Genomic DNA, 26,400 nt, shown 5'->3' with positions numbered 1-26,400 from the left:
GTGGTGGCACACAGGAGCACCTGCAGTAAGTAGGGGGAATGAGCAACTGTGGCAGTGCGTTTGCCGGGCACTGAGCTCTGACTCACTCTGAGGGGCCCTGGCGCTGAAGTTGCGCAGCTGGGTGTGTGGGGGCAGTTATTCAGGCAGAGGGAATTCAGAATTTCTACTGGGGGGCAGTGCACCTATGTCTGTACAAAACCACACCCAGCTGGGGCTCCCAGTGACCCCTAAGAGAAGTTATGGAGTGGTGTGCCTCGGAGACCTGCGAGCTGGAGACACGCAAATGCGATGTCGGAGGTCTGCCGCTGGGGAGGGGGAAGGTTGCACTTACTGCTGCGGGCGTGGTGCACCTTTGGAGGTGGGGATCCCAGGGTCTCAGGTGTGGCAGCAGGACTTTGGCTGTAGTGGCTGCCCAGTAGCAGGCACTGTCCAAGGCCTGTCTGGGTGGTGGTGCTTACGTCAGGGAGAATGCATCCAAACCCATCTGTCCTGGGCTAAGATTTTCACTGTGTACAGATCAAATGATCCTGAGGTTCTGACTGTAGCAGCCCAGGTTGCCTTAAAGGTGAGCGCATTCCCCAGCCTCACACAGTTCCGAAACTGTTACCTTAAATTGATTTTCTTATCTAAAAGCGGCTGTTCTTCAATTCACCTCGTTGATCCCACCTTTATCCTTGAGTCTACACACCATAGTTCCTCTTTTCTTACCTACGTGAGTCGAGGAAACTAGGCAGCAAAACTGGTCCCAGCATCTGGACACACACGGGTTGAAAGCCCTCGCCAGTATCTCCTGGTAGTGAGCAGCCTGTCCCTCTGTCCCTCTGTCACACACACTCTGAGTCAGAGGCACCTTGTGGTGGAAGAAGCATGCTTCAGGTTGTGTTTGGGTCAATGTCTGCTAGAACCAGGTGACAGGGTTGACATCTTTTAATAAAGTGAAGTTACTTTATCATTTATTCATGGAAGGAAAATACATGATGCAGTTTTTCAAATTTTTAAACACATCTTGTCAGAGAAGGCTGAGGCTGCCCGTCACCAGCCTGCTCCTTGGGCTCACAACTCAACTGCCAGCAGCCTTCTTCCGTGCTCGGTGAGGTCTGATGGACAAGTGGATGAGGTCTGGAATGCAGGAAGCAGTGGTGGGTACATGTCTGTGTATGTAGGTTGTGAACAGCTCATTAACCATGTCATGAGCCATGCAGTGGGGTTCCCTTGATCTTGAGGTCATGAAGCTCTCTCGGGGGAATTTGAACAGGGGAGTAGCATCACCTTGATTGACCAAAATTGAGCCTATTTGGAAATATCCCCATGTCCACTTCACTCTTTATCTGGTGGCTCAACCCATGAGACATGATGTTTCAGGAGGTAGAATCACGGGAAGATTTTGGAGTGAAAGTTTTAGATGAGGAAACAGAGGAGAGAGCAAGGTGAGATCCTTCCAGATGTACAGCCCACATCTGTACTCATGCCTCGGTTCATTTCTGCTGGGGAAGGCACTGCTGAGAGGTTTTTCCAGCTCAGATTCCCTAGTCTTCCCAGTGATTCTGCCCATAAATACCTGCTATCTTCAGCTGGTTAAAGGCGACTTTCTCAATTGCAACTGAGAACCTTGACCAGGAAACCTCCCCTTTCTCTATCTTCCTTCAATCTTCATTTCTTTAAGGAAACTTTGACCTTCCTGATTATGGCAATTCATCGTGTTATAGATGTTCAGGATTTCAGGGGAGCCCCCTTGAGAGTGCTCATAGTAATTGTATATTTATTTATGGGATTATCTGACAATTGCTTCTCTCCTCCACTGGGCTGTCCATTCAGTGAGGGCAGGAGCTGGTGCCTAGCACAGTGTGTGGCTCACAGGAGGCACCAAGTAAGAACCTTTGGAACATCTTTGGGCAAAGAATAGACAGGTGAATGAATGGAAACTTCAGGTTTCTCTGAGTCTCAGGATCATCACAGATTCCAGGACATGGAGGTCAACAGAGACCTTGGGGTCAGCCTTCCGATGTCACTGCTCTGGGAGAGGAAGCACATTTGCCTGTTTCTAGGTGCATATTTCCATAGATTTTGCTCTCCTGCTGGTTTTTTAGGCTCTGTCTGTTTTACATTGTTTTAAACTCATTTTATTTTTGGAATTGTAGTTGTCCAACCAGGGCTTCTCAGTTCCTGTCTGGTATGTTTGGGAATTGGTTATAGCCCTTCGTGCTAAAAAGGAAAACAGGGCTGTCACTGGCTCTGGCACCTGCTCACTCTGTTTGTTCACTCTTTGGGGCTGGCTATTCCCGAGCGATGGGGGCCGACATCGGGCTCAGCAACAAGCACAGTATTTGGAAAATCACCTCTGTGAAGGGCTCTGGGCTCTGCCACTCACCAGCCGTGTGACCCCAACAGGAGACCTAGTTTCCCTGGAACTCATTCACTTATGAAATGGGATAAAGATGCTTTCTTCCTGGTGTTGAAGGAAGGATTAGAGATCCAGCACCAATGTTCAGCAATCCTTGTACATCTCTCTGCCCTTTCCATTTCCCCTCTTTCTGAAAACGTCCCTATTGAGGAGATAAGGTAGAGTCCACCCATGAGAATGTTGTGGAGGCTAGACCCCAGAACCACTGAATGAATGAATGAATGAATGAATGAGTAGATGAAGGAAGGGCTGATCCATTGCTAGGGCGTGTTGGAAGAGGATTGGTCTTAGTTGTGGTGACAGTAATTATTTAGTACATGCCTAAAGGGTTATGTTTTATGGAAATTACTTCATTTAATTATCCTAACAGTCCTTTAAGGAAGGTACCGTTGTTACCACTTTATAAATGAGGAAAGGAAAGCACAGGGAGGTTGTCACACAGTGGAGCTATGACGAGTAGTGGTTTTATTAAAGTATCATGAAAATAGAAGACCACAGATATATGCTAGTATGTGTGTATAGGAGTATTTACAGGTGTGTGTGTGTGTGTGGTGTTTATCTTAGTCCAAGAAAACAGTAGACACTCAGGACATTATTGTACAGTAACTGAATGACTGTAAATGTTGGTGGTAATTAGAAGGGTAAAGTGAGATGAGTGAAGGGTAGAACAGGAATGAAGGTTTGACAGTGTAGCCTTGAGGAAGGAATTTCAAGGTTAATACACAGCTCCTGGGACTACTTTTTGTTGTTTAGGGAAGAGAGAAGTGGGCAAGGGCTCTCAGCAAGTCAGAAAGCTATGCTCTTGGACCCTGGGAGTCTAGGCTATGGGCCTGTGTCCATTGAAAGTGCTGGTGAGGTTTGTAGTCTCTACAATGTGGCCGCACTGTGTCAGCACCCAGAGCTCTCCCTCTGAAAGGCTTCCAAGTAGCCCCGTAGTTATAATAATCCCGGGGCTCACAGAATATAGGCGTTTGCTTTTGGACTGATCTGAAGTGGGCTGTCTGGAGTGGCTATATGGGTAAAAAATCTGAGCAACCCTGAACTTTGGCATTCTGTAGCCTAGGATTATTTACTTACCCTCTCTGTGCTTTTTCTCATTTGTACATGAGATATAAATCTAATAAGACTGTTGCAGGATTAAAATAAAATACTGCACATAACACACAGCATAGTTCCAGGCACCTAGTTAGCTAAATAAAGTGCATATTATTAATAATGATTAGCACAACAAAGGGAAGGCCAGTATGGGGGAGCAGGAAGGAATGGGCTGGAGAGAAACATAGCCACTCGGTCCCATTTGCCCTCCACATCACCCAGCTCCTCTGCATCTCATCTTCTTCATGTTTTGCCAACTTCAGGCACAATAACTACCACGTCAGGGATTAATCAAGACCGCACACATAGAGCTGCAGCCCTTTGTAGGGGCAAAGCAAACATATTAGGAGTGTCTTTGTATTGGTCTCCAGTTACACTGCTTCGGAATTCAGCTCTGAGTGTACCGGGTGCCCTGATAGGGGCCAACTTTCCATGTCACCCCCCCAACCCAGAGTCCTAGGGAATGTTGACTGTTCAATGCAGTTCTCATCATCTCACGTCATCAAATATGCTGAAGAATAAAAACTCTCAGAGGTCATCTTTACTGTGAAACTCTAAAATCATATTTATTCACCAATTCACAGAAAGTGTCAGAATGACCACCAACATGAATCAGTTTGTAGGCATTTACAAGCCAAGGCTGAAAATAAATATCTGTGTTGAATAGCATTTAACAAATTACTTGGAAACAGCAAGAATCTTAATTGTTAGAAAGTTAACGTTTGAGATTCCAACAAGGGTAAGATCACAGTCATGGGAAGAAGCCCAGCAGGTTCCCATGATGATGGTTATTTCTTCCTATATCTTTGTGTACATACACTCCTAGCGGCCTTCGCTCTGCATCAGCCTGAGTTGGACAGGGCAGCTCACTAGGGAGGGGCGGGTGCTGAGGGTGTGGTCAGGGAGAGGGCATTTTCTGTGGTCTGCTGGCACTGGGCAACCTCTTTCACGGGACAAGGTGGTAAGTGCTCTCCTGAAGTTAGAGTCAACATTCCGTAAATATGGACAGTCCTTCTAACAAGATGTCCCAGAGTTGGCCACACACGCACACACACACACACACACACACACTAGTATAGTTGGAAAATGAATGCATTTTCTGGACTAAAATGATTCACTCTCTGAGGAAGTGGAAGTACTCAGAAATGTGACGCGTGTTAGGTACACACTGGCCCACCCCCAGCCACTGCAGAGCCACTCTGGCCAGACTGGCAGTAATTGCCCAGATGGTAACAGTGTTTGGAGGTGATTCTGCAAAATGAGGCTGCTGGTCCTTCTTTGCTGCAGTATCAACACCTCAGAGCGAGAAGGCTTACCTCCTTATCTCGGACCTTTCTCACACACATTGTGGTTGGCAGCTGGGGATCAACAGCCGATCAAGACTTCTAAATGGTGGTGGCGTCTGACAGGGGAAAAGGTAAGGGCTGAGAGAGGCATCCACGGGACCTGTTAGACTGACTGAGCTCAGGACCTTCACATTTAGTTGCAGAATTGTGCCTGAAGTTGGCAAAACTCAACAGCATTTCACCAGGGAATGGCAGAGGTGATGGAAGGGAAGCCCTCAGCCCGGTTCCCTGTAGAAACAGCTTGTGGGGTGTGATGCAGGTGTGGTCTAAGTGGTGTGAACCCACTGTGTGCAAGGTCCTGTCGCTGCTCACTAACAGCTGGCTGGACACTGCGCCGAATCTGTGAGTCACAGAGGCTTGTCCTCAGCCAGGTCATGATGATCAGGGGAGGGGATGTGGCCGAGCTTCTCTGTGGCTCACTTAACTTAGGGTCTGATGATACTATTGAATATCTACCCAGTGGTGACAAGCGGGCCTTCAATTTCCAAATGCTTACTAAGCTCCTATTATGTGCCAGGCACTATTCCCGGAGCTTTGAGAGCTAAAAGTAGACAACGACAATATGAAAAAGTATCCCCTCCAAACCAGTGCTTCTAAAGAATTTAAACTTTGTTGGGACCATTGACATCTTCATTCTACATCTTATTTCTCCACTATATATGCACATGACACATATATGTCGCTGCCTTTAGCCTACTTGTCTCTAATAATTTATATTTAATACATTAACTAATATTCCAAACAAAGCACCACCAAGTCACTCCAAATATGACCTTACCGACATTATAATGTCCGTGCCAATAACATACCAACTCTAATATCTACAAATTCCTTTGAAAACAACCAACTTCCACATGCACTTTCTTTTCTAAACTCACCAACTGGTTTTCTTCACTCTCCCCCCAAGCCTGTCTAGCTCAGGGCACCAGACACCTGTTTTGGAAGCCACCAAGGTCAGCTTGGAAGCAATCAGGTGGCTTGATCCATCATGACCATTTCACTTAGAACTGAAATCATCTTCCTACAGCTCTGACTTCAGAAGCAGTTGATTTGACCACCTCTGTGGTCACATCACCAGACACACCCCAAAGTCTGCTGACACTTAGATGCAGCTTTCAAGATGGAGCGGTGCTCTGGCTTCCTGGCTGAGGGGGGGTTCTGGTTACTCTCATTCCTTTCCAGCCTCACATTCCCTCTCCAACTCTGAGTCACCTCCATGTTTTTCTTGCTTTTCTGAAAGTCTAATTTCCTGACCTCCAAAAAGCTTTCACCTTGTTTCTACCACTTGAAGTTTACTAGTGACGATGAACATGACCGATTCTTAATCCCACATATCAGATGCTCCTTTGCAGTTGAGACAGGGAGCTTGGGGGTGGGGGTGGGTTCCATTTTGACCAAGATCAATGCACTTTTGTGTCCAGGGGTGATGTGCACAGTATGTTCATTTCTGACCCAGAGGCACAAGCAGAGCCCCTCATCTCCCAAAGGCAGATGCCTCCTCATCCCTTCCCTCCCTTCTCCACACAGGGACTGGAGTCTGTAGGTGAGACTTGGGGTTGGTTCTCTGGTTTTACACAAAGATACGACCTATGGGCTCATAAATGATAGCTCTTTCTGTTGGAGAAAGGAACCCTCAACATTTGTGGTGTGTGTGTGTGTGTGGCTTTCCCATTTCTGCTCTGAAATGATCAGAAAAAAGGGTCTGGGCAGCAGAGATGCATTTTCATTTCAAGATAAAAGCAAGCAGACATTAAAGCTGACATGTTTCTGTTGCCTGTGATTAATATACACCGTCTGCATTTTGGCTCTTGGCACGTCTGTTGTCCTCTTTTCATTAGTCTACTGGGAATTGAGCTTCACCTTGATGAATCTCCTCTGCAGAGAATCTGATGGAAGGGATTGGAGAGCAGCTCAGGGCTGGGGTCACTAACAGATGGAGGCTTTCTCTCAGTTGGGATGCTGCCCATGGCTGACAGGCACAGCAAGTGGGCTCATCAAGGCCCATCAACCCTTGCTCCTTGCTCAGGGGCTCCTTTCACTGGTCATAGTTGGGAGGGTCACTCTCCCAACACCCCAACTCCTATACCTTTCCCATTTGTTTGCAGGATTATCTTCTACCCACTGCCCTTCTACTCCTCCTCCATCTGATTTCATAAAGGACCTTGACTTACGCATTAAGAGAAAAGATGAAGGCATCTTTCTGCATTGGAGCATCTTAATTTTTCACACCCTGTCCGTTCACTGAGGTCAAGGGATTTGTGGCATTCCATGTACTTCAGCATGTATTCAGCACATGCTATGGGCCAGGTGCCATGCTAGACACCAGGGTGCTGTGATAGAGGAGTCAGTCTTGCCTTGAGGAAGGGGCATGTGTAGCAGAGGAGGCAGTAGTTGGGGAGTCACATTTGCCTCATATCACCATGAGTTCTACGGGTCCCGTCAGACACCTCTCAGGTTCCTGAGACAGTTGTGGTTCCATTTCATTCAACTGAAAATTCTAGTGGACTAGGTCCTTGCCTCTGGAGATGTCACCTTGGGGGTGCAGAGGTACCAGCTCCTCTCTGCTTCTTGGGAGGGGAGGGACTAGTTGGTGTTGGGACATGGTTCTTTGCACATTTCTGACATGTAAGTGGCTGATATGGTCTGTTAGTGACTCACCATGCATGTCTCACCTGTGCCCAGCCTTCCCAGTAAATGTCCTCTCACTACCCACTCACTCCATCTGGTGTCCTGGCTGGGTCTGAGCTCCTCACCCTCGGTCCATACATCTCCCTGTTTTACCTGACTACACGGGTCCAGGAGGCCGACCAGAACAGGGCCCATCCTGCTCCCAGCTCTAGCACAGGGCTCTCCGTCCACTGCCTGACATCCGTCCCTCATCCTTTAGTCCCACAGCAGGCTTTCTGCAACAAATGACTAACCTCAGGGAAACACATGAAATTGCCTTAAGATCTTGGGGAAAATAATGTTTCTTTGGAGAATTCACAGAGGCCAGGCTGTGAGGAAGAAGCTCTTCTGGGTCTAAGTGGCATGAAGCGGCACTCTACCTGCCCCTCTAGGTTCTCCCAAGCTCTCTCACCAGCAACTGGCAAGCCCTAGTCCTTGTCGCATATTCTAATCTCATAGAGAGGTGTTAGTATGATCTCTGTGGTCTTAGGAGATTGGCTGGGCATTTAATCAGAAGCTGTTTTCCAAGCTGGGCTGGAAAATGGAGGTGTCCTTAAGGGCATGTGGGAGGACTCGGCAAGGCGACTGCTGAGAGGACCAGGAATGTGTCTCTGGAGGGAATTGGGCTTCTCAGGAAGTAGACATAGCAGGGGAAGCTATCCAAGGCCATGTGCCTGGGCTCTTTCTCAGCCCCCCTTGTTGCCCAGTTCGTCCACCCCAAGGCCCGGTCCTCTGATTCCCAGTCTCAGAAATCCTCATACGAGGACAGATGCTATACCACAGTCGGTTGTAAATGACTGAGCACCAACTAGTTCTCCCAAAGGCTTGTGGAGCTTCCTACTTTAAAGCATAAATCAAAAGACTAAATCAATAATTGGTCGACCTTGGGTATCTGATCAGTGGGAAAAGGGGCATTGGCGGAGTCTGGTCTTAGAAATTCAAGGGCCAAGACCGACTGTCTGTAGGAAAGGCTGCAAGCTTGTTTTTGGTTTTGGTTTCCTACTTTCAGTAGGAAGAGTAACTGCCCTTCCAAGAGAAGCCATTTATTTCCTCCCGATTTAGTGCCTGGGTGATGCTGCTGTGTGCCCAGTCCCGTCACACACGGAGCAGCACTGCAGCAACCTGCAGTGTCCTTAGGTGACCATGCCCAGTCTGCCAGGCTCCAGCAGCACAGAGAGCAGTTCTCCTGGCAATGCAGGGTCATTGCTGCAGCTTCATTGTTCCCCTAAAGTGCAGCCCTTGAGGAGGGAGCTGGGTGGCCTCACGACAGCCTTGCCAGGAGGAAAGGGGCCAGACCAGCAGGAAGCGGGTCCTGCCCAAGGGGAGGCTTGGGACTGGGACTAGGACCAGGGTTCTGTGAAACCCCGCCTCCGGAAGTGTGCCCTGGAGCCTAGCAGGCCCCTCTCCTCACCACACTAGTGGTTGAGCGTTTTATCTTGCTAATGGTCCTTTCTTCCCAAAGCCAGCTTAAGTCACTCTCCTCATCCTGTGTCAGTGGTCCTCAAACCTTAGTGGGCATCAGAACCCGAGAGCTCCTTAAAACTCGGATGGCTGGGCCCCACCCCGGGATTTCCCACTCAGTAGGTCTTGGTGGAGCTGCTGCTGCCGCCCAGGCACGCGCTTTCAGAGCCTCTGCTCCACAGGGTCCAGTGTGAACCCCCAAAAGGTCCTCGGGAGTCGGGTCCTCTTTTCCTCCTCAGCTACAACGTGGGGACTCAGAGCTGCTCCTTCCTGTCAGGTGGCTTCTGGCCTTGGGTCTTGCCAGCCCTGGACCTGGTCACCCTTCCTAATTCCCGCCTAGTGTCACTGACTCTCAGCCAAGTTATTTCAACCCCGTGAATGAGTCTGAAACACAGGGCAGCATGGCCTGCTTCCCCGGGGAGCGCCTCAGCTGGCCCAGCGATGTGCGTCAGGGCTCCCAGCATTACACTGACCACCTGGCTTTGGAGAATGGCCAAAGCAAGTTACCCCACCTGGTCCCACCCCCAACTTCTGTCCCCAACAGTCCCGACTCCCCCTAGACAGCCCCTTAACACTGCAAAGGAAACGTCCCAACAGCTTGCAAGACCAGGAGCTCCTTATGGGCAGAGACATGCCTAACTCTTCCTCTCTTCCTCTGTCTGGCACAGGGCCTGGCACACCCCAGGTGCCCAGGAAGGATTTGCTGAATTACATGGAGCATAGCTGCAAACACAGAATCCCATCTGTTCACTGATAGCTCACAGGCAATGCAGGAGAGCTTTCTGCGGTGCTGGTGGAGGTAAGTTCTTCTGTCCCTTTTTATCTCCCCGGGAAAGTCAAGAGTGGCTTCAAATCCACAGCCCTGGCAAAGCCAACTGTCCTTTGCAGCCAGTGCCAAAAGGAGTTAGAGCAAGACCCTTAAAGCAGGCACAGAATACATTTATGAAGGAACGCAAACAAAGACCTGGAACTGAAGGTGCTGGAGCCGACCTCACACTTTCGTTGCTCATTTCCTTTGCCTAAAGCTGGGCAAGGGAAAGCAGTTCCATGAAAACTAAACTGTGCCCAGGGCTTTGGCTTGTCAGCCTCGATCAACATCTGAGGCAGATAGAGAGCGCGTGCCGCCGGGAAGCCCACCGGAATACCCTGCAGGAGGCTTTGAGGGTCTCCCAGAGGCCTGAGGATGATCTTACTTGAAAAGCATCTACTTTGCACTGGTCAATCCTTTCAAAGAATTAGAACCATTCCCTCACTTTTTTTTTTTAAAAAAGTGATGTGTCTCATTTAAACGAGGGATGGTTAAGAAGCCCTTTTTTTCTTCCTCTTGCTAATATTGAACCATAGAGCCAAGAATACTGTTATTTTGAAGTGTGCTGGGTCGGGCTCTCTACTGATTACATCCCTATTGATTCAAACAGTCACAAGTCTTTAGAATCACTTTCAGAGCGATGGCATGAGCTGGGCTGAAATGGAAATCAGCCTGAGATAACTAACACTCCCGCTTAGAAGTCAGGATGGGCTGCCTCTTGCAGAAAAGGCCATGAGCCTGGGAGTTAGCCCTCAGCTCAGTGGGGTTAGTGCTCAGTGGTAAGTCAGTGCCTGGACCCAGGGCCTTCAGCTCAAATGCTCACCTGCATTTGAGTCAATTCAACAAGTAACGTGTGTTTTTTTGCTTTCATTTTCTTTAGGACAGACTTTTAAAACAGCATAAGTAGACACCGTGGTGTGTCTGTGGTTCCTTTTAGAGGCAAAGGCCACTGAGTAGTTTAAGGGACGGTCTAAGATAGCCATTTCCACACACGCAGGGCAGGCGTGTGCACACTACGTCCCAAGGGCCAAATCTGGCCACCTTATCGGTTTTATATGGCCCGTCGGCTCAGGAAAGTTTTTCCAATTTTAAATGGTTGAAAATCATAATGAAAAGAACAATAAAATGTCGTGACATGTGAAAATAATATGAATTAAATTTGCCTGAATTTTCAGTGTTCATAAAAGTTATTTTTGGAATGTGTTCATAGTCATTTGTTTAAGCAAAGTCTGTGGCTGGTTTCATGCTACAAGGACGGGGGGAATACTTGCAACAGAGACCACGTGGCTTGCAAACCCCTAAATAGTCCCTTTCTGGCTCTTTACAGATAAAGCTTGCGGAGCGCTGCCATACGTGTTACGTACAGAAGAGGAGAAAGAACACTGCTCCCCACTAGGAGCGCGCTCCCTGGAGGGTCCCGGTGCTCAGGTACCGCCTTGCTACTTGCAGATGTGTGGCCTATGCCTGCTGGATGGGGTTGAGTATATTCAGGAAAGTGATGGGGAAAAAGGTCTCACTGAAGTCACATTTTTGTTATGTAGATGAATTTGGGCTTTGGTCAGATTTATAGCCTTTGATTATACCTACAAGAATATATGTACTTTTAGCATTCTTTAAGACAGGTGGCCGGCTCCTTGCTTGCTTTACTCCATTAGGGCAATACATTCTGTGCTGGCCTTTTCTCTCTCAACCTCTTACCCCTCCTCCTCTTCCTCCCCGTCACCTGAACCACTGGAGAGGTATCATTAGCCTATTTTCAAGCTTCAGAGAGCAGAGCCTGATGGTGGAGTTGGAAAGACAAGCAATGGGCTGGCCAAACCAGTCAGCTGTTCCTCCTGGGTTCAAGGCTGCATCTGCCACTGGTGACATTGGATGAGAGGTCACAGCGTGTGCAGGTCACCTGGCAGTTTGGTTCCAGGGTGCCAGCATAGAGAGACTGGGAATTGCTGGTTTGACCATGACCTTTTCCACTGTGGACAGAGTATCTGGTGGAGGGCAAGTGGCATTACTCGCCACTCACCTGGATAATCCCTGACACTTCTGTTGCTTTTACATAACCGCCCCTTCCTGTTCTCACCGCGGTAATGAGTAGGGTGCTGGGGACATGACAAATGGCCTTTGACCCAGCAGCACCATTTCTAGTGCCTCCTCTCTGAACTGGCGCAGTGTGACTTTTCTCAGCAGGTGTTGACGGAAAGGACTTTGATGACCTGTTGTTTCTCTGCATGTAAGTCTAGTCCATGACTCTGCTCCCTAGCCAAGTGCCACAATCCCTTGCTCCCTCCCCCACAGATTTGACATGTCCCAGACCGCTCACTCGGCCATGAATGAGTGACACAGCCACCCGGAGACGGGGGTAATGTGAGGACTACGCAGTCCTACAGGCTTTCTCCCTGTAGATGTGTGGACACAGCAGGGGAGAAAAGGCTGTTTGGTTGGGAGAATTCACAGAGGTGTCTGTTTCCAGTCAATGAATATAAAACCCCAAACTCCTGCCAGCGTTTCTCCCTAAGGGAAAATAAGAGCGCTGGTTGAGCTTGTGGACGTGTCCCTCTTGTTCCTGTGACTTCTCTCCCTCCCTCTGCATCTGCCTCTTGTATCATTTCCATGCCCTTTAGCTTTACTCTGCCACCATTAAGTCCTCTGAGGCCCGGGGCTTCTCTTATTCAGCTCCATTCCTTCCCACTGTTGCTGGGCGAGTGCTCAGCACATAGTAGGTCCTTAGCAATGCCAGTTAGCTGGGTAAAGATGAGCAGACGTAGAATCAGGGTGGTGGGCACTGGACCCGAAGTGGAAAGTGGAGAGTCCAGTCTAGTCTACTCTCTGAATGACTCTAAGCAAGATGCTGGAATCTCCGAACCTCTGTTTACTCACAATGGAAATGTGCCTGACAGCAGAGACCACAGAATTATTGCGAGGCTCAGAGGAAGGAACAGATGCAAAAAGCACTTTTGGCGATGGAAAGGGCTGCATAAAGGATGTTTTCTGGAATCAGGGGCTGCAAAGGCTTACGGTGGGTCCTCACTGGGTGAAGGTCAGATGAGAGGACATTGACATAGCGTCAGGAGCTCTGTTTCAATGGGGGCGGGGGATGTTAGAATGAACAGATTCTGAACTTTTGAATCTGAATGCCACTGTGACAAGGGACCTGTGCCTGTACCAAGCCAATATGGAGTGGGCTGGAGGAGACTGGGAGGACAGGGACAGATCACATATGCGAGGACAAAGCCCGAGACGTCCGAGCCTCGCGGACGTCCTCTAATGGCCCTACTTCTTGCCTGCTATTCTCTTGGCCACAAAAGATCCCAGACCAGTTACTATAGCAACAGTTTTCCCCACAAGGTGTCCATGTTAGGAGGGAGATGGAAGAGATTTCCTTATTAAAAAAAAGAAATTAGGTTTTCAGTTATATTTGCCCTCCACCCAAAGTGCTGCTCCTTTATTTTTAATGGAAAGAAAATGAAGCAGCTATTATAGCAAATGTTTCTAATTCCTAGCAGTTAAATTTTCAAACTTTTGCTTTAGACTTGATGCAGTTCACGCTTGTTCTAACACATCCAAGAGGAATGTGTTTTCCTAAGAGACAAACCAGTGTGACATAGGGGATAAGGATCCTAAGACTGGGTGGCGAGAGCCTTGTCCACCTGGGGCTGCCCTGTCTCCCAGATCTGTGTCCACCATGAAGCCCAATGGTGGTGCCCCGTCAGCCCTTCTGATCCCTGGCTGCAGGCTTTTCACAGATGTTGGTCTGTGTGGAATGCTTCCTGGATCCCGTGGTTTCATGGGGTGGGAGCCCCCAGCAGGGAAGTCATGTGGGTCTCAGCGGCTGCCCAGGCAGGCAGACTCAGAGAGCATTGGCTGGGACCAGGCCTGGTGGCCCTGGTTTTGGACTTTGCACATACGCTTATATGGTCTCAGGTAGGTCAAAGGGAAAGGCTCTGCAAACTGGGGAGCGTGTGTGCGTGCATGAGTGTGGAGCCTCTCCCTGTGAACTTAGTTCCCGCCTCAGCAAGGACTTCCCTTTAAAGTGCTGAGGACCAAGATCTCAGGTGTGTGAAGTCCAACCACCCTGCCTAAAGGAAGAGTCAGGTAAGGAGAACCCGCTGGTCTGTGTGGAGAGACAACTGAGTTTGGTGCACACAGTGAGTTGGAACCCCAGGGTCTTGGGGACACGGAGCCCAGGGAGGTGACTGCAGAGAAGAGCAAAGGCAGAACTCTGCAGATGACAGGACCCGGGAGTCAGGGGCAGGAGCAGTGGGCGTGGCAGGACAGTCCACCCCGAAGTCCCCACTGAGGATGAGGCTGGGCTTCTTGGAACCAGCCCAGGGCTGGGGCACGGGAGTGCCCACGCATGAAGGGCGGGTTCCAGGAGGCTGGGGAAGACCTGCCCAGAGTGTCATTGAAATCGGAGGCGACAGTGATAGACTCACATACATTAGCTGTGGCTTACAAAAGGGACAGTGGGCGGGCACAGAAGGAGGGGCGCTAGTAGGGGAGGGTGGAGTCATCCCACTCCAGCTGGGCTTGCCTGGCTCCGCTCTGCCCTTGTCTGCCCCTGCCCGCCCCTCCCTCCACCTCCTCCTCGTCGCTGGCATCTGAGTCGCTGCTGCTGGAGCTGATGTCTTCTTCCACTTCCTCCTCCATCTCATCTTCCCTGTGTCCTGGTGCTTCGTGTTTCTGGGAGTTGGGAAGAGAAGGGAAATGCCGGTCAGGGGCTGCGGAGAGGCCACATGTAGGGCCCCTTGGCATCCCTTCCACTTGCTGCTGACCCGTGGGCCTGGAAGGGAGGTCCTCTGGTGAAAGGTAGAGCAGAGGGCCGAGGACACAGACAAGAAAGAGCAGCTAATTCCAGGCCATGAGGTCAAGGTGAGGCGTGTGTTTTAGACTCTGGACTTTTCAGCCAGTTCCACACATCACTTTGTGAGACTTTCAGGCCCACGTCTGTTTTCTGGCATTACTGGGGCCTGTTGACGTGAGCTGGCCAAGTCCTCAGTGTCTGCTTCTCAGTGAGAGGATGGTTGTTCAGCTTGTCCTTCTTCCTCAGGTAGATATGTAATGTCTCCAGGAGCAGGAGGTCATCTGAGCCAAGACTCAGGTGTATTTCCCTTCAAAAGTGTTCCTCTGGGAGGGACAAAGTTCACGGCCCTCATTTTTCATGTTTGCCCCTCGCCCTCTGAGTCCCTAGTCCAGTGATGGCGAACCTATGACACGCGTGTCAGAGGTGACACGTGAACTCATTTTTTTGGTTGATTTTTCTTTGTTAAATGGCATTTAAATATATAAACTAAATATCAAAAATATAAGTCTTTGTTTTACTATGGTTGCAAATATCAAAAAATTTCTATACGTGACACGGCACCAGAGTTAAGTTAGGGTTTTTCAAAATGCTGACACGCCGAGCTCAAAAGGTTCGCCATCACTGGCCTAGTCCTATCTCTGCTGCCCCCAGTTTTTGTGATTCTAGCCAAGTCTTTCTGGATGTATGCTTTGATGAACCGGCCATAAAAGACATGTGCCCCTCCTTGGCCACATCCCATCTGTGGAGTGTCTTCACTTCCACCATTGCCTCCCCCAAATCCTACCCATTCTTCATGGCCTCCCTTAAGCCAGCCTCCTCCAAGAAGTCTTCCCTGAACCTCCAGCCCCCTCGGCTCTCGTTACTCAGGCTTCACTGACTGCTGGCATCACCAGGTTAGCCCTGGGAAGGCACATGCTGGTTTGGTACTGAGACTGATCCAGGATTGGTGGCTATTTCCCACACCGAGGGCTCGGCTCTTCTAGGGTGGAGATGCTGGTGTCTCCACAGTGGTGGCTCAGCATGACCCACTGCACGTGCTGAGCCACATCGACTGGGAGGCTTTAACATCAGAGCATAAGGCCAGTTGCGGGGGACACTGAGGATGAGGCCTGGATAACCTTCTCATGTCTCAGTGGCTCCACCTCCACTCAGTGCCCACGGGCAGACTAACGGGCAAGATGCCATGGCTTCCCTTGATACTCATATGCCCAGAGCAGGGGCTTTGGACATTCATGGGTGGGTTCTGGGGTCTGCTGGCTAACTGGCAAGATCTGAACATTAGAATCCGGCAACCTGGAGTCTGAAAATGGCACCACCACTGCCAGCTATGGGGGTGTGAGCACTTCCCTCTCCGAGCCGGTTTGCGCCTTGGCAGATGAGGGTGATGCCTCCGACTTCACAGGTGGGTGGAAGATTGAATGAGAATGCGCATAGAGAGCACGCTGTGCAGTGTCTGGCATAATGGGGGGCTCGATAAATGGCAGCTATTAATGTTGTGTTTCTGTTTTAACCTATTCTGAGCCTTTAAATGAGCTCTGCAGGCAGCATGGAGCAAAGCCATTTAATTTGCACTGTTAATTAATCAAAAATTCAATACTGAGTCCCTAAGTGTTAGCTCCCAGCTAAATCTAACGGGGGTGGCAACCGATAGACACCACATGGCTGCTCGCCTTCAGAAATGTCTGGTTCTGCTTGCAGGGTGAGAGCAATTCACATGTTTTTAACCAGTGAGTACAGCTGATGGGAAAGGATGGTCCTTTCAGGCCGAGGGGGCTGGGTAAGACGGGGCAGGGCTTCTGGCACAAGAAAGATAGAGGGTGGAGGGGAAGCATCCTAGTGAAGCTCCCGCCCTGGTGTGAGGATTACCTCCATGGGGTTGACTGTGATAGTGAGCGCAGAGTCGTCCCAGTCCATCTCAACCTCCTTGGCAGCCTCGGTCTCCTGGGTGAAGTGCTGGTGGGCGACCCGGACCCGGTGCACGCCCATGGCCACCACGAACACTAGCATGCACACGGAGATGATGACGACCACCGTGGCAATGCTCGGGACCACTGGAATGAGGAAGGAATCCACGTGACATGGAGGACTCGCTCACTCTACGTCACCATGGAGCCTGCGTGAAACACCCATGCAGAGGCTAAAATCTGCCCTCCCCCTTTCCAGCTGTAGAACTCTGGGTCAGCACCTTTCTTTGGGCTTCCCATTCGTCATCCAAATGATGGGCTTAAGAATTCCTATCCCAGGGGTAGTTGTGAGGAGCAAATGAAATGATCTATGTGCACTTCCACATAGGCACAGAGTAGGCACTCAATAAATGCAAGTTCTTTTCTATCTCTTGCTTTCCCCCCTCAAATTATAGGAAAGCTTTCACTGAGAGCCAGGTACTATGGAGTTTAGCAGGAACAACACAGTAATAATACAATATGGCAAGTGCTGGGACAGAGTACAGGTAGGGGACTTTGCAGTGTGGTGCACATGTGTATGTATGTGAGCATATGTAAGGGGTTCAAAGAAAGCCTCATACAGAATGTGGCTTTGAGTTGGACCTAAAAGGACTTGCAGAACCAAGGCATAGGTAAATGCCTGTTCTCGCCACCTCCCACAACACATCAAAATTACAACTAACAGAGACAGAAGCATCGATGAGACCACGGTTCGCAACCTTGGCTGGAACCACTGGATCAGACCATCAAACCTCAGAGGGGAGGGTGGGGATAAGGGGGAGAAACCAACCAAGGACTTATATGCAAGTATAGAGGCCTAGCCAATGGACACAGACAACAGGGGGTGGGGGGTAATGTGGGGATAGGGACACATATGTAATAACTTAATCACAACTAAAATACAGAACAATCATTCAGAACCATCTGAAAGCTGGATGAATGGAAATACTACAACTAGAGAAGTAAAGAAGAAAGCACGTTGAGACTGGTAGGAGGGGTGGAGAGGAAGACCAACTCTGTGGAGGCCGCCTGTGAGGAGCAAGGGGTCCCAGCACACACCAGCCAACCAGCTCAGGGTCTCAGAGCTGGGAAGAGAAGTCCTCAAAACTACGGGGTGTAAAAACCAGCAGGGATTGGGGCTCAGTGACACAGGCTGCTGAAGACCCAGCTGTTCCTTTTAAAGGCCAATGCAGGAATGTACTTGGACTCATGCCCTCTGAGCTCTAGCACTGGGCTCTGGGGGACCTAGATACATACGAGGAGGAACTGGATAGTCTGGCATCGGGGCAGGAACTCGGGCGGCTTTCTCCCAGACAGGGGTCTTTGTTCCTGTGCTGGGACCTCTCTGGTCCCAGAGCTGTCAGCCATATCTGAGTCTCCACCAGCTTGGCCCACACTGGGAATTCCCAGGAACCCCACTCCACCCAATTTGCAGCAGCTTTTCCATAAGAATGGCCTGTCCTGGCTCAGGCTTCAGACTTTGCTAAAATCTCTCAAGCTGCAGCTGGTGACAGTGTGCCCCAAACCTATCAATCAAGACCCGGCACTAGCACCAGCCTGCCTTCCTTCACAGCTGGGCCTCGCCTGGGCACCCCCAATACAAATAGCAAATAGCAGTTGTCTGACAATCCCTCTGTAGCTTTTGCTGGGGGGCCCCAGGCAGTGGCTGACTTTGCACCACCCTGGAGGCCCTAGAGCCAGTGTGCCCAGTGGACAGCTTCAGACTATAGCATATTCCAACTCTACACATCCACAAGCAACACACTCAAGGGGCAGACTCAGTGAGCACCAATGCCCCACTGAATCAAGTCCTGCTCCACAGGGGTGTTCCCTGCACAGCAGCTCTCCTACTATAGTCACAGCTGGTCCTCACAGCCAATTAGCCTGGAGGTCAACTCCTCCCAGTGATGCCAACAGCAATCAAGGCTCAACTACAAGACTGTGCACACAGCTCACACAAGGGTGTACCTAGAGTGCCCAGCTCAGGTGACTGGGGAGACTGAGCCACTGAGCCCTACAGGACACCTCTACACAAGGGCAGAAGGGAGTGGCAAGAAATATTCAATGTAATGAACAGCAAGGACCTACTACCAAGATTACCCAGCAAAGCTCTCATTTAGAATTGAGGGTCAGATAAAGAGCTTCATAAACAAAAAGCTAAAGGAGTTCATCAGCACCAACCCAGTATTGCATGACATGTTGAAGGGTATTCTTTGAAGAGGAAGAAGAGGAGATTTAAAAAAATATGAATAAAATGGCAACAAATACATGGCTATTAACAATTGAATCTAAAAATAAACGAACAAGTAATTTAATGAACAAAATAAACTGGCGAATAAAATAGAATCAGAGGCCTGGAACAGACTGACAAATCTCAGAGGGAAGGGGAGGGAGGTTGGGGCGAGATCCTACCTATGGACACAGACAGTAGGTGGTGAAGGCCTGGGGTAGGGCGGAAACCGGGTGGAGGGGGGGCAATGAGAAAAAGGGGGACATCTGTAATACTCTCAACAATAAAGATTAAAAAATATAAAAATAAGAGGATTTGCAAAATTTTACCCCAGTCCTTTGTACTAACCTCTGTTATTACGTTTGTCTGTAACTTGTTTACCTGACCAGTTCCCTTTGGAGGCTGTGTGAGTGCCTCAGAGCCAGGGTCCACAGCTTCCCCATTATCAGGTCCCTCCCTCAGGTCTGGGCACCCATGCCTGCTGCACCCTAAGTGTCTTTTTAGTGGATGGTCTTGAGTTACCTGTTGTCCTGAGGTCTCTCCTGCCAGGTGACGTACCTGCACTGCGCTGGACGCTAGTCTGGGACTCGGGGTGGTGGATGGACTGGAGGAAGGGAGGCTGCACGATGAGGTGGTTGACGTGCTCATTGTCCGAGACTCTGACCTCATGGAGGAGGCTGACCTGGGCGAGGAGGGAGAGGGGCTGGTGACCAGTGGCAGGTGGGCCAGTGGCAGCAGTCCTCCCGAATACGTGAGGGAAAGAATGGATGAGCCTGGGCTTCCCTTACAACCGCAGGGTGCGCTCACCTCCAAGTTGAACTCGTTGCTGGTGTAGCGCCCGTTGAGTTCTGAGCATTTGATCCTGAACCGCCGGGACTCGAGCGAAGCCGGACGCCAGTTGCGGTAGCGGATGTGACGTAGCACCTGCTCATAGCGGCTCATGGAGCCCACGCCTGCCAAGAGACCACACCTGTCTCAAACAGGCAGAGAAGGAGACGGGGAGACAGGCTGCAGCTGCGGGGGCTGGTCCGTCTCCTGAATTTGGCCAGGCTGAGAGCTTGAGATATTTAGGGGCAGACAACGTATTGAAGCAAAAGTTCTAAGGAGCTAATGAAACAGACCCACAGGATTTCCACAACGTGTGGCCTCACTTGCCAAATGTTGCTATAATATCTGTTTCTACAGGAGATTCTCCCAATAGTGGGGATGTGGTCCAGGTTCTCAAAATGCTGGAGTAGCTCACAAAGGAAGGGCCAGAAGTCCATGCTCTGCGGTCAAGGACCCCCACCTGACACCATGGGGATGGAGTGCCTCCCTGGACCAGGCCACTGTAGGAGGAGACCACCAGGAGAAGGGGCTGGGCGTGCTTACCGTAGATGGAGTAGCCTGCCGTGGAGTTGGTGGCGTCGAGGTGGCGCTGGTGGAGCTCACTGTGGTTAAGCTCCAAGCACTCCTGTCTTGGATCCAAGTCCCCTCCCAGCACCAAAATGTCACAGAAATCTAAGTTGTGAAGCATTTCCTCTAAGACTGCTGATTTGGGGGCTGCGGGGAGACCAACACCAGGGAAACAGGCGTGAGGACCACTCAGACAGCAGAGGAAGATTAGGCATCATCTCCTTCCTCTGTGACTGCACCCCAGGTGAGGGCTGGGTCAGAAGAGGGTGTGTAGCCCTAGGTACAACCTCCACTGCTGGGATGGAAGTCCAGCAGCTCCTAAGGTTGGACAGCATGAGTGTGTGTGTAGACAGGAATACAGTCGTCAAGATGTGAATCTGAATACCAGTGCTGCGACTGAGAAGCTGTGCAGTGTTGGAGAAATACCTGCCTCTCAATTCCCTCACCTGTAAAGAGGGCAAGGATCTTGAGAGGGTTGAAACAGTGTCGGGCACATAGTAGGTGCTCAATAAGCAACAGCTCTCATTTGAGGCCAGAGTGAAGCATCCCTCCCCACTCACTCATGCAGCTTTCTCCAGGTGGTCGTGGTGTGTATCTGTCGCCCCCAGTAGACTCTGAGGTCCTTAGGGGCAGAAGCACTTTTTATGATGAGACCTCAGTACCCAGCCCAGGCCCTGGCATGGAGCAGCATTGCTACACATGGCTCGAATGGAGCGAAACTGTTACTGTAGTTAAATGCTTAGGTAAATTGGCCCTGATTGATTATTTTGGGCCCTAAATTCCCCAAGGGTATGTCTGAGCATTTGAATGCTGGGCAGGCTGGCAGTACTAACTTAAAACTTCACCTTGAAATGAAAGTGATTGGAATGTATGGAGTGATTGCTACGTACCAGGCATTATGCAAATGAAATCCTAACAGACATTGGAGGGGGTGCTGTTGTTATTCCATGTTACTGATGGGAAATGGAAGGTATGAGGGGTAGAGTGCATTACCCCTCACACAGGATCACACAGATAGGAGGGGAGGAGCTGGACAGAAACCATGACTTTCTGACTCCACAGTTGGTAAACTCTTCACCTCTGGGCCAGTAGTCTCCAAATGTTTTTGATCTTGCAGCTTGTTCATGGAAATGTGTGAACTGAGATCACTGAAATAAGTGTACTTATTTATTTATGAAGACTAATATACTTTGTGCATTATAAAACATTTATAAAAATAGAAATTAAAAAGGATTCACTAAAGATGAGAATTATGTTAAATAAGTATATATTTTTTGTGATATCAAAAGTATCGTTCCCTCTCCCTAGATGGCTGTTATTATAAGCACTTTCAGATGCTTAATTTTTAAATGCTTGCCAATCTCAATGGCTTCACGTATCATCAGCAAAGTCTAAAAGCACATTAATATACACTTAAGCCAGGCCAGTGTGGCTCAGAGGTTGAGCATTGATCTATGAACCAGGGTTATGGTTCGATTCCCAGTCAGGACACATATCTTATTACGGGCTCGATCCCCAATGTGGGGAGTGCAGGAGGCAGCCAATCGATGATTCTCTGTCATCATTGATGTTTCTATCTCTCTCTCTCTCCCTCTCCCTTCCTCTCTGAAATAAAAATATATTAAAAACAAACAAAATATACATTTAAGACAAGGTCTATCATTAGCAATGGTGCACGTGTATCTCTATTTCAAATGGTCTTCTCCTGGTTTCCGGGCTTTTTCTGCCAGCTTCCCATCAGGTTGGGTTAGGCCAGGGCATCCTTGCTCCACCTCCCCATGTGGCTGACTGATGGCTCACACTGGGGAGGGGGCCCTTTTCTCACTGTTCCCTGTGCTTGCGTGTGGGTAGTATGTTCCATCTGCACTTTCCTTGCTTCCCACTGTGCTGAAGAGACTGTGTGGGCTCAGGGACTCGGAGCAGAATCAGCCATGGCCAAGCCCTCGTGGAGCTCCTGGGGGCGTTCAGTAAACACATGGCCAAAGTTGTGTGCTAGAGGTTTCCTTAAACCAGCGTCGCCAACCTTTCAGAACACCGGCTGGCGACCGCCGTGCTAGAGTGCAGCACTGGTGGGTGGGGGTACAGAGCAGGAGACCTGACCCAGGCTGGGGTCGGGGTGGTGGTGGAGGAGGCCTTCTGGAGGGGGTGTGGAAGGCCGAGATGTTTGCCAGCCATGACGAGGATGGCGCGAGGGGAACCTCCCAGGCAGAGGGCAGAGAAAGAGCAAACATATGAACTGACACGGAAATGTGTGTGAGAGAGGGGGGCCATGCAAGGGGGAGGAAACAGGACAGAGTGGGTCAATGGGGGCAGTAGATGCTAGAGTGGGTCCTTCAGGCCTAGTGGCAAATGCCGTTAGCCTGCTTGTTGAAGGCACCATGATAATGACTATCCTAACAATAGGAGTAAATTTTTAAAAGTACGGATATGGGTCTCGGGCACTTGGCCCTGTGCTCTGCATGCATCTCTCATAAACAGAAGGTAAGATAGGGACCCAGACAATTGCTTTCCCCCGCCTTGCCCATGTGTTGCTATCAGGCCTAGCAAATCCAGCCGCTCTCAGTTATGGCCGGAGACCGCTGAGGTCAGAGGCCCTTTTCTGTCTGATTTTAGGCACAAATAAGATGAAGGGGAAGGTCACTGACTTAATGCACCTTGGAGTGTAACTAGGGAACCACCCTGCCTGACAGGCGGTAAAACTCCACCTGTTTTGTAAGCTAAGAAGGCTGCTTTGTGAACCCCCACTACCCATTGGCCAGGGGCCAGGGTGGCTTAAGGCAGCAGGTAATTAGGATTACTGCAGAAGCAGCCCCTGGGGACTCGGGCCCACTGGCACCCAAACATCATTAGCAGCCGCCTTTGGAGGGGGCAGCAAAGGACAATTTTCAAAGGGGTGTTTCCTGTAGATCTGAACCCCAGATCTCCCTCCCTTTCTTCTCCCTCCCTCCCGCTTCTCTTTCTTTTCCCTGCCTTCCTCCACCTCCCTCAAGCCAGCAGCATATCCTGTAGCTGTTTTTCAACTAAGTGTTTCTCCCTGGCAGATAAATGCCAATTACCTACTTTCACCAAACAGCCCTTCCAATAATGAAATGGTTGGAAGGAGCAACTGGGAAGTTTCCTGAGAGCTCAGCTCAGAGTAAAATTGCAAACAAGTCTTTTGCTTGTATATATTAGGAGGCAGTTATGTGTTTTTCTCTGTGCTTCTTCCACTTTTCCTCTGATCATCAAAATAATCGCACTCACTATAGAACATTCTGCAGTTGCCGACAACTGAAGGGGAGCAGAACCCCCAGCCCCAGGCTTCTCCAAGCGAGCATGTCACTGTTAGTTTAAGGCGTGCTTCCCGTGGGCACTTTTCTGTGTTACGTTTTCCTTTATGTGGTTGAGATCAGTCTATGCATAGATACTCTGTAATTTGCATCTTGTTTTTTTGTCACTTACCATTTAGCATAAATGCCTTTCCTCCAACAACACAGCACGTATGTGGGGGTAGGTGACTCGCTGAGCCATTCATTCCCCTCCTGTATTTATCTGTGTTGTTGCCGGGTGGGGTTGCTTGTTTTGCTATTGTCACTACCTCGCTATGGGGTACCCATACTGTGGTCCTGAAGTGAGATTTGATGTGGCTGTGAGAGCTTAAGGCCCACTGCCCACAACCCAGGATGCACCGGTACCTGTGGGCTTCAAGTCACCTGGGGCCTCGGCTTTGGCGAAGGTGCTCACGATCTTGATGTCGGGGAAGAGGGTCACGCCTCGGGCACTTTGGAACTGGGCGGCGGGTCTCCAGAGGCGGTCCGTGCCGTGGAGGGTGATCTGGGGCTCCATGGCCTGCAGCACCATCACGTAGGCGTCCATGTCGGGGATGCTGATGCACACGTCTTCTCCAAAGCACCTGGGAAGCACATGATGGAACCACCCATCAGGCATCCATGGGCAGGGATGCAGACACCTCTTCCTACCTCCCCGCCCCCCGTCCTTCCCCCCACCAAGACATCCTGATTGCCTGCAAGGCTCCGGGATGGCAGCAGACGTTTAAGTTTAAAGACACATTATAGTCAGAACGACTAGCAATCTAGGGACTTAGTAAGATTGGCTCCTGGGAGAAATGGGAATCTTCTATCCCAGCAACAAGTAACCATGAAACCTTTAATTATCCTTTAACAAAGTAATCAATGGCAGCATTAATTAGATGGCAACTGCTTGTCTTGTGCATTAGGAGTTGGTAAGCAAATTGTTGTCTAACTGGTTGGTTACAGCCACCTTATTGAGACCGAAGGGCTAAACTCTCCTGCCACCGCCCATCTGTGATCTCTGAGGATATCACACAAGCGCACTTGTTCCAGGTGTGCCAGCAGAGCGCCACTGTAACCACATGTATTTCCCCTGATACACACAGAATACCCAGGGGGCAGAATGGTGTGGTGACAAGAGCAAAGCCTGGGAAATTAGACAAGGGTCCCTGGCCTGGCTGCCCCACCTGGGCTGGGTGACTCTGAGCACAGTGCTCAACCCCCTGGGAACCTCAGCTTCTGCATCTATAGAATGGGAATGACGTTAGAATAGCCCACTGTTCTTCACCTATAGAACAATTAATTACTTATAACAGGAAGGATTAAATGTGACAACTTATAGTGAGAAGCGGACCCAGAGCCTGCATCATGGTTGGAGCTCAGTCAATGTTGACAGACTTGATGCCCTCCTGAGACCTGGTCCGGTGTGCCTGCCATTGGCATCTCTGCTGGGCATCTCGGCCAAGCCCGAGGCTACAGTGGGGAGCCCAGGCGGATGCTCTGGGAATACTGGGCGGGCTCCAGCTGTGGCAGCCATCCTCTGCCTCCCCTGGAAAGTCCCCGAGGAAAGGGTAGTAAGCTGGGTGGATCCCATGTCGAGCTCCCGTCTTCGTCGCTGGGTGGGTGAGGTGTGGGAATGGCGCTGGGTTCCTGGTCCCAGTTTTCTTTGGCTTTTGCTGCTCCAACCCCCCAGTTCATAGAGGATACCCTTTCCCTTGCCAGTTTAAGGAAACCTGGTTCTAGAGCTGAAGACTGGCCAGTCTGGGCCCTCTACACGGTAAAGTGAAGCTGACTTGGAGGTGCCTGGTCCGTATCCCAGGCCTCCAGGGACGGCCTTTGGAGAGGATGGGGGAGCCCGTCCATCCATAGGACTATTGAACATAATTGCTGTCTGTGGGCTTTATCCGGGCACCTCTCCCAGAACCCAGCAACGGGCAATCAGCAAACCCCATTTCCCACCCTTGCTCCTGTCTTTCTGGGTCCCTCTCCTGGCTCCAGGTATCAGGAGATACCCTTTCACCTCCCAGGAATTTTTCTGGGGTCCCCTTTCTAGTCGTCTGTGGCAGCTGCTGTGGCTAAGAGTGATTGACAGGTGAGTAAGGGAGTTATCCACAGGCTTCAGTAACAGTCTCATCTCCTTAAATTACCTCCGCTCCCTGGGGACAAGAGCGTGTCTTCTCTTCCTCTCGCACTCATGCTATTTAGGCGCACGTCAAGGCTGGGCTCCTTAATTTAATGAATATACATTGGTCAAGCACCTACTACGTACCACATGCTGTACCCTTAAATGACACCACTTAAAACCCAGCCCCTGAGAATTTATAGAAAAACAGTGCCTGCCAGGCATCTGAGTTGGCAAAACAGAATATTTTCTTTAAGAAGAAAACAGGAGAATAAAGATCTACTGGGGCCTCCTCAGAGGGCTGGCAGCGAAGCTGGGGACACTGCGAGAGGCGAGTCCTGTTTTGCAGGGGGACCATCCCGCTGCCTCAGCCGGGCCCAGGCCGCTGGCCTCCACTCACTGGACTTTGGACGAGACTTTGAGGCGCCGCACACCCGCGGTGGGGAACTGCCTGGAGTTGATGTAGGAGACCTTCTGCAGGGCGCGGTTGATGTTCCCGATGTCGTCACCTTCCATCACCAGGACGGACTGCGAGGGGTTGAAGTGATACTGGAAGACAGGAGAGAATGACCACAATGTACCCAGTCCCACGGAGACCCTCCATCTCCATGAAGAGGCCACGGAGGCCAGCACCGGCATCTCCAAACTGTCTGCCCGTGCAGCAGCTGTGTGCACAGGCGACTGTTCTAACCCTCGAGCCACTCTCGGAACTGCTATTAATAAGATGTCAGGATCATATCTGTGGGTTCAGATTATGTTTCCAATGCTTGTGTGATGGGAAAGAAGGACATGAATATATTTTTATGTACCTAACTGGCAACTGTTACTTTTTGAATAGATAATA

The 26,400-nt window shown here is 50.1% G+C and overlaps 1 protein-coding gene across 1 annotated transcript in view; it reads right to left on the bottom strand.

Moving 5' to 3' along the window:
• Positions 1–4,036: 4,036 nt before the first annotated feature.
• CLSTN2 (calsyntenin 2) overlaps positions 4,037–26,400 on the bottom strand; it is a 394,670-nt gene continuing 372,306 nt past the window's right edge. The window contains exons 12-18 of the mRNA XM_006759844.2: positions 25,957–26,105; positions 23,819–24,036; positions 20,121–20,291; positions 19,557–19,702; positions 19,308–19,431; positions 16,443–16,627; positions 4,037–14,455 (exon numbers count right to left, since the gene is read on the bottom strand). Of these exons, the coding sequence (XP_006759907.1) occupies positions 14,264–14,455; positions 16,443–16,627; positions 19,308–19,431; positions 19,557–19,702; positions 20,121–20,291; positions 23,819–24,036; positions 25,957–26,105 (1,185 nt within the window). The 3' untranslated portion in view covers positions 4,037–14,263. The remainder of the gene's footprint in view (positions 14,456–16,442; positions 16,628–19,307; positions 19,432–19,556; positions 19,703–20,120; positions 20,292–23,818; positions 24,037–25,956; positions 26,106–26,400) is intronic.

The sequence above is a fragment of the Myotis davidii genome, unplaced genomic scaffold, assembly GCF_000327345.1.
Source record: "Myotis davidii unplaced genomic scaffold, ASM32734v1 scaffold415, whole genome shotgun sequence".
In the NCBI taxonomy this organism is placed as follows: Eukaryota; Metazoa; Chordata; class Mammalia; order Chiroptera; family Vespertilionidae; genus Myotis; species Myotis davidii.
Note: the sequence above shows the minus strand (reverse complement) of the source record. Positions and strands in the feature narration are given on the sequence as shown.